Source organism: Urocitellus parryii, chromosome 7 (assembly GCF_045843805.1).
Source record: "Urocitellus parryii isolate mUroPar1 chromosome 7, mUroPar1.hap1, whole genome shotgun sequence".
Lineage (NCBI taxonomy): Eukaryota > Metazoa > Chordata > Mammalia > Rodentia > Sciuridae > Urocitellus > Urocitellus parryii.
This window is the reverse complement of record NC_135537.1, coordinates 4,462,839-4,477,436: the sequence shown is the minus strand read 5'-3', so window position 1 is coordinate 4,477,436 and position 14,598 is coordinate 4,462,839. Positions and strand designations below refer to the sequence as shown.

Below are 14,598 nucleotides of genomic sequence, written 5' to 3'. Positions count from 1 at the left end.
CGGAGGCAGCCTGCAGGAACAAATCCCCAGCGAGTGAAGGCTCTCTGCAACAAAGCCCCGCTCAGCACTGGCCTGGCAGACCAGAGCCCAGGGGAAAAGCAAACTACCACCCATTCAGAAAGCACTGTGTCTGCCCCACTGCCAGAGAGGGACACATTTGCTGGGAGTAATGAGAAGCAGCCACCTGCTGTCATGTAAATAAGCAAGTGGCAGGACCCTGGGTGTAGAAGCTCCTGTGGGGTGACTGCCCGTTCTCTGGTTTTAGGCAGGGGCTGGAGTCAGGAGAGGTCATGCATCAAACTGGCTTGGATCTGGCTGGGCAGAGCTGGGAGTCTGCTGTTTCTTCCTTGAAGTACACAAGTTAAAAACTAATTAAAAATAAATGAAGGGTGGCTTTTAGTTTTTCATCATTTTCAGTAATTTTCTAATAAAATTTCCCGGCACATAATCAGAATTAAGTAACTGGATGGCTATTTCTAGGGAGCATGGTCATGACAAGTTTCCCCAAGGGGCACTCACCATGACCTTTAGGTGGAGGGAGGGCTGGAACCCAATGGCTCCCTGAGGCCTGCATGGTCCCAAGTGCCAAGCCACAGTCATGGACGTGGCACTCCAAACCCACAGCTGCTGCTGCCACCCATTCCTCTCTGGCCTCTGGGTCCACCCAGAGGGAACAGCTGTGTGGGTCACTCTGTGGTCACATACGTGTTCCCAATGTGTGTGTGTGAGGTGTGTGAGGTGTGTCTATGTGTGTAGGGTGTGTGTCCTGAGTTTACCATGGGACCTCCCAGCTGGCCAGGCCAATAGACACTGGGGGAGGCAGGAGTGTGGTCAGGCAGGCATGGTCACTGGGGACAATGCCACCAGCAGGAATGTGGCCTCTTTGATAACTTTACAAAACTCGTGTTCACAGGGAGCCAGTGACCCACGAATTCCCCAGGGCAGACTCGCTAACCGCCAGCCTGGAGGCCATGCGGCACTTGGCTGGGTCCTCAGGGGAGAGGTGACTGCAGGGCACTCTGGTGGACTTTGCTCTGGCTGAGGCTGCCCCAGGACCTCCCTCCCAGCTGTGCGAACTTGAGAAGGTTGAGCACATGGCTCAGCCTCCCCTCTGCCTCCTGGGACACAGGCAATCACACCTGGCCCAGGCCTTGCCTCCCCTCCTCGGCCCCTGGTCTCTACTCCCCACAGGCCCGATGGACTCCACCTCAGGCCCTTTGCTCCCACCATTCCCTGTGCCCATCAGTCCTGGCCTGTACATCTGACCTCCCCACTGGGCTTCATTGCCATTCCTAGAGCATCTCTAATGTTTTCCCTGTCAGAGGCTCCCCCAGCCCCCACCAACTGGGTACTGAGAAGGCTCCTGCTCCACCTGCTTCAGAGTACCTGTCTCCACGTGAGCCACTTGGCCCACTCTGCTATTTGTTTTGTCACCTATGTCCTTTCCTACCCTCAAGTAGGACCACAGAGGCCTCAGGACAGTTCCCAGGGGAGAATAAGGCTCAAAAAAAATCATTAAAATAACACAAAAACACATATAAAGAGTCCTTTTAAAATTCACTGTTGTGAGATGGTAACCATAAATGTCCATGTAGCCCATTTCTAATTACATGAGTTGTGTTATCTACTGAAATAAATTTTAAGGGCACCCAATAGCTGATTCCTTTGGAAGGTTAGGTGCTCTGGAGCCCTCAGAAAGGCTAGGGACCATGGCCCGCCCAGTCACTGCTATCACAGCAGAAAACAGGTGTCATGCTACAGGAAACTGACACTCAGCAGGTAATGAATTAAAGGCCACCACACCCAAATCCAAATGCAAAACCGAGCTTCAATGCCCACGTCTTTCCAGTGAGAGTCAAGGTGAACAATGTAAGGATAGAATTGACCTGCCCTTCACCTCAAAGAAGTCACTCCCCCTCCTGCCCCGGGTCACATTAGTAGCCAGAAGTTAAAACTCCAGTAGGAGGAGGAATGCAGCTACCCATGCAGCAGGAGGAGCAGAGAGAGAGAGAGGATGGCCACGCGTCGGGGACAGGCAAGCACCACGCCAGAATGAGAGAAGCTCCTACCCTCCCCTGATCCAGACCAACACCCCCACCCAGGAGTCCAGGAGCAAAAGGCAGAACCTAGGAGGTCTCTGCCCACGAGATGGGATAGAGGACCACCATAGCATGTCCCCAGAATAGAAGTAGGTGGAGGCCCTCCCGGCTGGCATTCCACAGACCACTTAGAGCAACCCGATAAGCTATATAAGGGTTGCTCTGTGGCCACGGCAGAGCCGGGGGTGGAGAGAGCTCTTAATTACAGCCGATGCTCTGGGCCTGTCCACAGCCTCCACCCCGTAGGCTGTGGGAAGCTGAGGCTGAGATTGGTCCCCTGGGAACCTCTCTCAGGCCACAGAGAAGCCAGAGTTGTACCCTGACATGGAGGCACTTCTCTGAAAGCATCCAAGGCCAAGGGGATACTCCAGCACCACAGAGGAACCTAGAAGAGGCCACTGGGAGAGGCCTACATAGGTCATGAGACTGCTCCAGTGTCACCTCTATTGACCCTGGTCACTGTGGTCATCACCATCACGGCCTCATGCCACCTACACATCTGCACTTTTTTCACTTACAAAACAGAGATGATGATTTCTCTGAGTAGCCTTAGTTTCACTCAGCTACTCAGCCAGCAGCGACTGGTCACTAAATATGAGACAGACCTCTGCAAGGGACCAGGGAAAGTGCAGTATCACATGTCCAACAGGACTCCCGGGCTGCAAGAGGCTCGGCTAATGGCAGACCCCTCAGCCGAGAGTCCGCTCCTGGTCTCTGTCATCCTCGGTAGTCCCTGTCATGCCTCCCTGCACCTCAGTGCCATCAACCACAAGACAGGAAGGACCATGACATTCAGGCGGAGGATCCTGATGACACTTTGGTAAAATGGGTATTTAAAGCTGCTTCTTTAATGTAAGTGGAACCAGCCAGAGGAACTCAGAACCTGGGGTCAAGCACAGCAAGGCTAAACTCCCCACTCAGCCCTCAGGAAGCTAGGCCACCTTAGGAGTAACTCAAGTTCTTCAGGCACCGTGCCCTCCGTGGTAAGTCGGGATAGCATGGTGCCAACTCTGTGCAGACACATCTGCCGTGTATGTGAGCACAGAGACAGTCAGACACGTATGAAGAGAAAATTAACTATTCACACCCACTTATGCCCTGCCGCTGAGCCCTGGGTGGCAGGCTGTGTGACTGGGATTCCAACATAGCTCTTAAAAGAACACTGAATGGGGGCATCCGAGACCTGAGAAGTAGGACAGGTGAGGTCCACAGGTGGTCCAAAAGCATTTGGACAATGGAAAGTCTTCTGCATGGGATATCCAAAGGAAGTTCAGCCCACCACCCCTCCTCTGCCCATTTGGCCACTCCTGGCTGGCTTCCAGATCAGCTTCTGCCCACAGACTCCAACCCCTGTTGTCTTAGGGCAGGGGGACACTGCACTCCACCATGGACACCAGTCCCTCACTTCCTGTTCATTGGCTCTAGACTCAGCTTCCCCTCTAAAGGGCAGCCCCTGGACACCTGCTGGTCCTCAGAGCTGTCCTTCCTCCATTCAGTAGCCAAGCTCAATGGAAAGAGCACACATGGCTTTGGAAGCAACCAGAACTTCATACGTCATCACCAACATCAGCATTGTTGGAGGAGAGGGAGAGGGGAGGAGGCAGCAACAATGACCACCCCATCCTTTAAGCCCACGATGCATCAGGCATGCTATTATATGGGGAGGGAGAAAGATTTTTATCTGTAACTGAAAAAACTAAAATTCACAGATATCAGGTAATGTGCTAAATATCACACTAATAATAAGTGTAATGGCCAAGAAAGTGGGATCATATCCACTGTCTACACTGCCAACCCAACCCCTTCACTACCACTACTATCCATCCATGCTGCCAACCATGCAATGATCTTGACCCCTAGGGCAACAACCCAAAAGAAAATGTGAGCCACATATGCAGTAATTTTCTAGTATCCTCATTAAAAGTAATAAAAAGAAACAAGATAGGTTTTTTCTTACTAATATCTTGTATTTAAGTCTATTTTTCCAAATTATCAATTCAATATATAATCAGTCAATATAAAAATTCATAGCTGCATTACTTTCTTTTATTCATGCTAAATCTACAAAATCCAGTGTGTGTTTTACAATTGCAGCAGGGCTCAGTTTGGGCCAGCCCCACGCCAAATGCTCAGTAGTCACACACATTGAACAAGCAGGTCAGGAGCACCAGGCTCCCACTTGCATGGTGTCAGGGCCCACATTGCGGCTGGGGAAGATGGAGCGAGGCTGCAAGAGGCTCACTTACATAACACATAGGTGACACCCAGTGCACACACCCAATAGTGTAGCTGTCTGCCACTTTCCTGCTGTCCCAAGTGGACAGGTGCTTTTTGAGGTCAAAGAGAATGCCAACTCCATCCCTGTATCCTGGGTCCCTGGCTGTGCCCCAACACCAAAGAACCACTCAATGTATGTTTAAATGAATAAAAATGAAGGAATGGATGGGTGGAAATGAACAAAGTCTACTATCATGCACGGTTACAAAGTGACCAAAGGATTAGATTGAATTTAACAGCTGCCACCATACATGGTCCTTAAATGCATGACTAGATGGGTCTTATGAATTCCTGCTACATAAAATAACCCCCTATTGTTATTCTGCCACGTTCCAGACCATCAATAGGCCCCTATTCAGAACAGCTCCCGTGCAGTTCAGGCTGTGAAGTCACTCAGGGGCATCTTCTATCCTGTGCAGAGGGATTCCTGGTGTGTGGATTTTGTGGCCCTCTTGATCTAATCTTACCAGATGTTTCCAATATGTTACTGTTAGAGCTTTTATTTTTGTTTTCCTTTGTTTTTAACTGAAGCCACTGTTAGGGCATTTTATTTGGTTTGTCACCAAATAGATCAAGCCCTCTTCATGGTGCAGCTGTATTTACAAAAACGGATTCGCCTTAGGCAACTGAGTGAGAACTGGAATCTCCCAGGGAGGCATTTGGAGCACCCTGGCTACGGGGATATGAGAGTTTTTCCCAAGGTTATCGTGGTGCACAGACTCGTTCTCAGCTGGTCCGCACCTGCTTCTCCTTCTCTTAAGGTACCGGCTACTTTTCCTCCATGTATCAGACTCCTTTTCTCAAAGGCACAGGTGTGGTAACTACCTCCACTCCCGAATGTTAAAAAGACTACAGGGGTTAAGGCCCCTATCCCTAGCGCCTGCAGCCGGCTTACACTCTGAGGCTAGTGATTGGCCAAGGAGCAGTCACATGACCTTCCTTAGCCAATCAGACTGAATGTCAGACGGGGGAGGGGGGAGAACTGCCCTCCCCTTGGATAGGCAGGCCCGCGGAGCTCTAAGGGCGCTGGGAGGTGTCTTACTAGCCCCAGTCGGCCCGCTTCTATCATCCTCTCCTCTGCCAGCCTCAGGAGGCCACCAGGACGACAGCACCTAGACTCTTGTCAGCTGGTATCAGAAGAGGCCAGGCTACCTGGAGGCCCAGCCAAGCAGGAAGGGCGGGCGGGGGTGGGGCTTCCGGTTCCTTTCGCTGCAGTCTGGAGGGCAACTGAGACCTCCAAGGCAGAGCTGCTGCTGGGAGTACGTCCTCAGCCCTCAGGAGTCAGGCAAATTATTCATCCAGCCCATCTCTCGATCTGAGCCTTCTCTAAGCAGAACCTTCATCCGTGTCTCACTAGTGGACCCATTAACTGCAGGGGCCTACACACAAGTCTGGGGGTGCTGCATTACCACCCAGACAGAAGCCTGGTATGGCCTGCTTTCATGGTGCCAAGCTGCCTGACTTCTGGCCTTTTCAATCTTCAAGTCAGTTAGAGTGGGGACTTCTGTGGTCTATGCTCTGAGGCATCATCCAACCATGGATGGTGGCATGATGGTGACAGCTGCATTCCATAGGCACACGGGAGGAGACCAGCCCCTGGAGACAGGAAGAGGGAGGCCTGAGGCTGGAATCTGCTCCTAGCCCTGTTGCCTAATAAACTGTCACATTCCTGCATAAAATCCTACCACATCCTCACCTTAGCACACAAGTCTTCTCAATTGAAATTCTGATAACCTGACAAAGCCCCCACTTCCCCATGACCTCAGACACTGTGCTGTGGCATCTCCTCATGCCACCCCACCACCTCCTCCTCCCTCCACAGCTCACCAACAACCTGAGCACACCTCCTCCAGGGAGCCCGCCCTCCCTCCTCAACATCACTACCGCCATCACCACACAAAACCCCAGCCCATGGGACTGCCTGAACCTTTATGAAGACACCCCTCAACCACCCAGTATCACATGCTCTTCTCCTGTCTTTCCTGGCTTCTAGATGAGGAACACACTGAAGATAGGAGCTAGGTCTCATGTTTTTCTATAGCCCCAGAAATCAGCACAAAGTTGCACAAAAAGTTGATCCTCAATGCATTTCTGTTGAAAAAAATAAGTGGAGATTAAATAAGCAACAGAGAGATAAGCTCCGCGTGTGGTAAGAAACCAAGAACCATCCAGTTCCTAGAGTAGTTCAGCTGTGTGCTGACTGGGCACGAGCCAGGCCTGTGCCCAGTTGCTCTCACTGCCAGTCCCTCCCAGCACTTGCCCAAACCCTAGGACCATCCCTGCTCCTGGTAGAGGTTGGACCACTGGGCTTCCCTGTGAGGGGTTGGCGGGTCCCCTGCAGTTGTAAATAAGACAGACTCAGACTAGTCCACTGACTGTCTATAGCCCCCACCTCCCCAGCCTCAAGGCACAGCCCTGCCAGGCCTGGTGGGGAAAGATACAGGCACCATCCAGGTCTAACCTGTAGAAACTACAGATAAGCTGGACCTTGAGAAAACCACTTCGTCTTCCTTATCCTGGGGAGGGGGCTGTCCTCAGAATGACCCACTAAGTAAGATCCTGGAGGTCAGGCTTCCAGGTCAGCCCCAGAGCCATTCATGCTCTGTTCCTGCCTCCTGCCCAATGGCCCGTCCTCCCCCAGCCACAATGAGACGGATTCCAGACAAACAAGAACTGGGGTTATCTCACAGGGCTGCAGGTCAAGAGCACTTGGCTGGGAGAGGCAGCCCCTGACCATCTCTGAAGAGTTGCAGCTGGACTGCTGGCCCGTTAGCTCACATACCCTGTGCATGCCCATGTTCTTGTTTGATGGTTCACTGAAGCCCCTTAGGAGACCTTGCCACCTGCCACATGCCTCAGTGGGGACTTTTCAAGTGCTGCCTTGGTGGTTGGAAGACCATGTTCCCAGCTCAGAGATGAAGATGGACGCTCAGGCCTTTAGTCCTCCTGCATCTCACAGTGGGGTGAGGATTTAGAAGGAAGACTTTAATCCCAAAGCCCTTTCCATCTCTGCCCCAGAAGTGGGAAGACAGACTCCCTAATAACTGGCTGGCTGGTCCACCAGATCCATTACCACACTGACCCCTGGGCAGGGCGGCTTTCTCTGTCCCCGCACCTGCTGTTCACCTAACTTCCGCCTGCTGCGCTGCTCGTTTGCCTCGAGACACCCACACTGACCATGCTGGTCGCAGGGCACGCTGCCCTTGGACTGGGACAAACTCCACACAGGGAGGCCAGGCCACTCACTTTCACACAGGCGGCGCCTCAGCTTGCCACGGATCTTGTCGATGGCGTTGAAGTCGGACACATGGAAGACATGGGCAGACTTGGGCTCCGAGGCGATCTCCTCCAGCTCCTCCTTCAGCGCCGCACCCACGCCCACCGCAAAGATGCGGATGCCTGCAGCGTGGGCGGCGGTGGCCGCGTCCAACACCAGGTCCTGGCTGCGGCCGTCGGTCAGCAGGATGGCCACCTGCTTGAAGGCACGGTCTCCGGGCCGCCCGCCGGCCTGCGGGGAGAAGCTGCGGCTGGTGATGTACCGCAGCGCGTCGCCCGTGTTGGTGTTGCCTCCGTGGTAGGTGATGCGCCTTGCTGCAGCCTTGACCTCCTCCCGGGAGCTGAAGCGGCCCAGCTCAAAGGCAGTGGTGGGCGTGTCGCTGTAGCGCACCACACCTACGCGGGTGCCGTCTGGGCCCACCTCGAAGGTGTCCACCAGGTTGGCCACCCACTGACGGACCTTCTCAAAGTCCTCCTTGCCCACGCTGGAGGAGGTGTCCAGGAGGAACACCAGATCATAGTGCACAGTTTTGCAGCCTGCAGGGGCAAGAGAAAGGGTGACATAGCGCAGATGGGTTGTGGAAAAGCATGTCCCCAAGGCCCTAAAGGAGTGGACACTGGGACCACAGGCTCCTGACTCCAGTACCTGCCTGCTCTGCCACTACTGCAGGTGACAATCGGGATTCTGAGCACAGGGCTCCTGTTTGGTAGCAACAAGAGGGGCCTCCCCAAGCTTGCTGTGAATTCCACTGAGGATAGTGACAGCACCTTAAAATGATTCACACCCTTGGAACGCCACTAGGCGTCTATCTCTGCACTTCAATTTTGGTTTAAAAGTAAATTTTATTATTGCTATTTTTTAAACCTACTTACAAATAACACAAGCCTATTTCAGAAAACTCAGAAAAGGCAATCACAAACTGAACACTGGTTTTCCCATCCACAGAGACAACATTGTTAGTCGTGGTATACATCCTTGATTACCTTCAATTTCCGCTTAGTTACTGGGAATTAGACCTGATGTTCAACTTCTTTACCCACACCTAGCACTATGCTAGAAATCAGTTCCTGGTTGATAAGGCCATTTCCCTGGCCTTTCCTGTAAGGATGTACACAGTTGATTGATGCACACTCTTGCTGGATATTTAAATAGTTTATAGTATTTCATTCATCATTACTACATATAGGATATCTCCCATTTGTGTATTTTCAATACAAATTTAAGAATTTCTATAATGCTTTATGCTATATGCTTTATAGCTTATAGATTTTACCTAAACTAATGATGCTTTTGTTTAAACAAACCAAGTTTCCTCATCCTCACATCTGCCCCGTGCAGCAAGTTTATTCATCCATCTTATAACTAGATGATGTGGGAAAAGTGTTGTCCTAAACCCCAGAGTGGTGCACATACAGGGGAACCGTCAAGAAGCCTGGGTGCTGACCACTCCAGAAGGTGCTGTTGGTCACACCAGCAGCAGCACTGCAGAAGCCTCTAGAACACAAATCCGAACATGCAGATAGTGAAAACGGAACATAACAAAACAAAAAAACACTTAGTTAAAATACCAGATTGGCAAAATTCAAAAAAGAGTGATGGTCACTGTGAATCTGAGGAGAAGACATCTATCTGCTCAACAAGTGGCCATACAATTTGCCACATCATTCTCATAAAGGATGGAATTTTTTTATCCATCAATTACAAATTTGTGATTGATCCCAAGAAAACAGAAAAAAAAAAGATGGAAGAATAAAAGATATACTAGGGTGTTGTGGCTCAGGGTAGAGCACTCACCTAGCATGTGTGAGGTTCTGAGTTCAAGCCTCAGCACCACATAAAAATAAATAAATAAAATAAAGGTATTGTGTCCAACTACAACTAAATTTTTTAAAAAAAGATATACTAGGAATATTACAGAGCATGATCAGAGAATTTAAGGAAACATCCTAGCCATGGCCTGTGTGGAACAACTCGATGCCATTGTGCACTTGATCCATGCAGTTGGATGCCAAGGCATGTATCACACACAGTCATGGCTGCCAGGGAACCCACATCTACCAGTATGGACACGCTTCCCAAAAGAGTATTGAGTGTGAAAGTTGTTTACAAAGTATTGTGTATAATATAAAGAGATTTCTGGAAAGCAATTTCTGTGTGTATGTATGTGTGTGTGTGTGTGTAGTTGTGTACATGTGCCTCAGAGAACCTACAGCTGAGCAGCAGTGCTCTCCAATGGCAAGTAGAGCTACGGATGAACTTTATTATTCTATATCTTCCGCTCTTATATGTGCAAGCAATTGAGTCCAAAAGTCAGAAAAACAATGGAGCTATATGTAATTACACACACACACACAAACACACAAACACACATACACCATGCACACACACACACGCATGCACAATTAGGCCTGACCAAAGCCACTCTTGAATATTTCATACCTATCTTTCCTTCCTGTTTTCAAAATCCAAGTTATTGTCTGCACCTCGAGGGTCTTGGCAGGATTGTACCTAACAGGATTAGGGCTTTTGGAGTGTGTTTGCCCAGATGTGTAGACTCAGAGATAATTCCCGGGGAGTTGCTTTCCTTGACACAAAGGTCATCCTTTTGTCCTTAGGATAGGAATGTCCCTGCCTATTCAGGATAATTGCTGCTGAGGGCCAGGCAGGGCCTGTAGGCTATAATCCTAGAGCAAATTTGTTCTAAAGCTGAAGGTTCATTTGCTGGGGAGGCCTCACTGAGAGGCCCCTCTGAGCTCTCTGCACATTTTTCTCCTGGAGGCAAAGGAACAGCCCAGATTGTGGGCACATGAAAATCAAGTGCTATAGCCTGGGCTCTGTGAAGCCAAAGGCCCTGGCAGGTGCCCTCTGCCCTCACGCTGGGCATCTTCCACTCTGAGAGGTGAGGGCCTGGGAGAGAAAACTGCTATGTCTTCCGCCTTTGAATCAACTGCACATTTGAGGCGGACTTGACAGACACAGAGCCCCAGAGACCTCACACACAAACTGGATGTCCATAGTGTCTAGACTTCCTAGTGAGTCAGGCTTCGAGAGTCTTAGGCAAAGTAAAATACATAAGAAAATGCTGTAAAATTGTTAAAGAAATAACGTGAACTTCATTTTTTGAGGCTCACAGAAGAAAGTTTTAGCACGTCACTGTCACTTTCCATGTTCTCCCAGCCTCACTTCTGTGGCTTGGGGCCTCGCTGCCTCAGCTCCTCATCTGTAAACTGGGAGTGGCATTTCATGCCTGGATCTGCCACCTCGGGGAGTCCCCACAGCCCCAACCATAGGAGCAGAGGACCCTGAATGCCCACTCTGTGAAGGTGCTGTGGTCACAGCCTGGCTGTGCTCCTGACCCTCCATCGTCTCTCAGCACTGCCAGGGCCTTCCCCCGCTGCAGGGCCCTCTGGCTGCCCAGCAAAACCACCCTGTCACAGTTCAACCTCCCGGGCCCCTGGTGTCCCATGTCCAGTAAATGTTACCGAGCCTTGGTCAACTCCACAGGGATTTCTCCTTGTGTCCTGGAAACTCTCTGACGGACCCCAGTGTGTCCACCAGTCACCACACCCGGGATGTGTCCAAAGCCTTCGCAGAGCAGAATACCATGACAGGGCCTTACCCTAACCCTAACCCGCCCTCGGCCCCTGCCCCAAACCCTGCATGCACTTGACAGGGCCAGGCTCACGGCACATCATGCCACTGACCGGACCTGTCACAGCAACGCACTGCCCTCTCCCTCTCTCACACCCATTCCCTCACACCCACAGACACAGTCATGCAGGGTCACACCATCATACCTTCTCCCATAGCCACTCACAATTATCCCACACGTGTGCACTCACACTCACAACTTGCTCACACGCACACGCTCACATGCATACTCACACAGTCATACAGCACACAGTCACATGCACACTCACACTGCTCACATACACACTCACAGCACATGCATGCACATACACTCACAGTCACATGTACAGTCACATGAACACTCACACACATGCTCACATGCATACTCACAGCACATGCATGCACACACATTCACAGTCTCATGCACAGTCACATTCACACTCACATACATGCTCACACACACACTCAGCACAATTGCACAGTCACACTCACACATGCTCACAGCACACTCACAGCACATGCATGCACACACAGAACATGTGCACACACACATGTTCACATGCACATTCACACATGCTCAGTCACATACACACACTTACTCAAACACGTGCTCATGTTCTCTCACATTCCTTCACATGCTCACACCCACTCATACCCCCTCACACTCAGGGCCTGACGCAATAGCTGGCTATTCCTCACACCACTGGAGGACCTTGGGCGCACCCACTTGCTGGGCTACTGGCTCTCACACAGGCCCACACCCCACACTGAGGGTGCAGGGCCGTGCGTGCTGCCTGCTGCTGTACACTCGGCATGGCTTGTGACGGCGCCCTACCTGCCCGCTGGGCCTGGCAGCCGCGGTCCCCGCTCCACAGCAGCAGCGTCCAGAGGAGGCAGGCTGTGGCGTTCCCAAGGAGGCCTGCCGCGGCTCTCTTGCTCTTGGAGACCAGCATCTCCAGGCCAGGAAGAGCCCTGACGAGGTCTAGCAGAGCATCTCCTGTGTGGAGAAAGACCAGCCTTAGAGCAGCCCCTGGCTGGAGTGGAAAGGCCAGGGCCACGGGGGGACCCTCCGGCCTCCCAGCCAATCTTCCCTCCTCGGCTTAGCTCTGCAGGCAGCCAAGAAGGTGACCTTCCAGAGAGAAAGCAAGTGCCCCTCCCCTGACCCGTCCACCTGTCCCTCACCCACCCAATTAGCACGTGTGTGCGGAGGACCTGCCCAGCGCGGTAGGCCAGGGGACTGCAGAGCAGGGGGGGCCTGGGGCAGCAGGACCCCAGCCAGGCCCAGCCTACAGCGCACCTGTAAGCCCCACTCATGCCCGACTGAGGAGATCCACAGCCTGCTGCAACTGTGCACCCATGACCGCTCACCTCCCGAGGGCCCATGAGACTGCACTTGGTCACTGGGGACTTTCCAGCAGTGTCCCACTGATGCCAGCTCTGAAACGGCCCCTGGCCTCTGCGGAGGGCTTTTTCCTCTGTGTGAAGTCCTCACACTCACCTGAGGGCACCTGGAGGTCCCAGCTCAGCAGCTGCTCTTCCAGAGCCTTCCCAGTCCCCTCCCATGACTGCCACCCTCGGCTGCCTCCAATGAGCCCTCAGAGCCTCTCGCACAGCAGTGGGCTTATGTTCCTTCATCCCTTTGCCCTAGCGTCTGCCCTGCTGACCACCGGATGCCTGGGGGCTGATGCCAAGCTGACCTAACTGGACATGGATTAGGGTGCGGGCACATACGTGCGCGCGCGCGCACGCGCACACACACACACGCACACACACACACACAGCCAATATCTATGAATGAAGGGGAAAGTCAAGAATGTTTCAGTCCTGACACTTGCAATGGGAGGAGGTTATCCAAAGGCAAAAGAGCATAAGAGTTTTTCTGCTTCAAATTATGAGTACTTTCTTTAGATTTTAATAAAGAGAAAAGAAGATTGCAAGGGAATAAAAGCAAACTTTTATTGGTACATTGCAGAGTACCAACGTGAGTTGTGTTTACAAAGATCATAGGGGGGTAACTACAAAGAACCACAGAGAACTCCAAAACTGCATCCGCTGAATCAGCATGTCCACTGCAATGGAAGCTGTGTGCTACCCCAGTGGTCTGAGCTGGGACTATTGTGCAAACAGAAACCACAGGACAGGTGGAAAATGTGAGGATATGTGTGTGTGTGCAAGCAGGTGTGTGTGGAGGTGTTTCTCTTCTTACATTTTTTTTCTGAATTATGTTAACATTTCAGCTTTTTATCAATGTCATCTAAGGTCATTTAAAAAATGATCCATTGAATTGGAAGAGAACCTCCCAAATCTGGATGAGCTCAGAAGAAAATATCCACAGGGTGAGCCTAATGACAAACACGGGTGAACCGTTAATCTCTGGGGTCTTGCTCCCCGCCATACACACACACACACACACACACACACACACACACACACACCTCAGAGGGAGAAAGCTAAGTGAGTGTGTGAAATCATAAGCTACCTGGGCACCACTGACTGCATGAGACCTCTGTAGCATCTGCCCTCCAGCCACATGCGATTTCTTGTAACCAGATGTGAACATTAACCCCCACCATGCTCTGAGAGGTCGTAGCCCATCCTGGGAAACCCCAGAGTGGCCTCCAGCTGGTCTACCTGTCTGATTCCCACCCACCCTATAGCTCCTGGAGGGTAGCTGTGCTTAGACTGTTGTACAGGTTACAAGGAGCCAGTCTCAGCAGGTGAGGGAACTCACCCAGGCCACACTCCTGGCAGTAATGAATGCATCCGGGATCAGACACCCTGGGCCGAGCATCCCAACAGTCTGGACACCCCTATTGCACTAGGAGTCCCTCAGCCCTGGAGTCAAAGCCCAAGGAGACACCCTGCTCCCCAGCACACTAGAGCATCAGGCCCTCAAATCTCTCCCATTCTCCACATTGACCAAGTGCCACTGCATAATTCAGGTTTAATACACCTCCTTCCAGAGGCACTTTGCTAACCTGATTTACCTTGTGCTGGGTTTTACACTAATGACCACCAGATTCAATTTGTGGCCTTTATTTTCCACAGCCCGTCCTGTTTCCACCTCTCCCCAGCCCCTGCATCCTTGGAGGCTTACACTCTATGCACAGCAGGGAGGGAACTGCTCTTCATGCCCCTGCTCTGCTCTATCTTCATCTCCTCCCCAGGGAAGGAGTGGCTGAGTGAATGGAGCCGTAGCCCTACTAGGGATTTAAACACGACTGGCTTCCAAGGTCTGGCTGTGGCCCCCGTCGCAGTCCCCCTCATGACACACCACAGGTCTATCTCCCTCATGTCCATTGGTTTCTGTAGCGC

The 14,598-nt window shown here is 51.7% G+C and overlaps 1 protein-coding gene across 1 annotated transcript in view; it reads right to left on the bottom strand.

Annotated features, from left to right (window-relative positions):
* The window catches only part of Col22a1 (collagen type XXII alpha 1 chain), a 240,251-nt gene that overhangs the window by 203,025 nt on the left and 22,628 nt on the right, over positions 1-14,598 (bottom strand). Inside the window, exons 3-4 of the mRNA XM_026407769.2 lie at positions 12,119-12,280; positions 7,623-8,189 (exon numbers count right to left, since the gene is read on the bottom strand). Coding sequence (XP_026263554.2) covers positions 7,623-8,189; positions 12,119-12,236 — 685 coding nt within the window. The 5' untranslated portion in view covers positions 12,237-12,280. The remainder of the gene's footprint in view (positions 1-7,622; positions 8,190-12,118; positions 12,281-14,598) is intronic.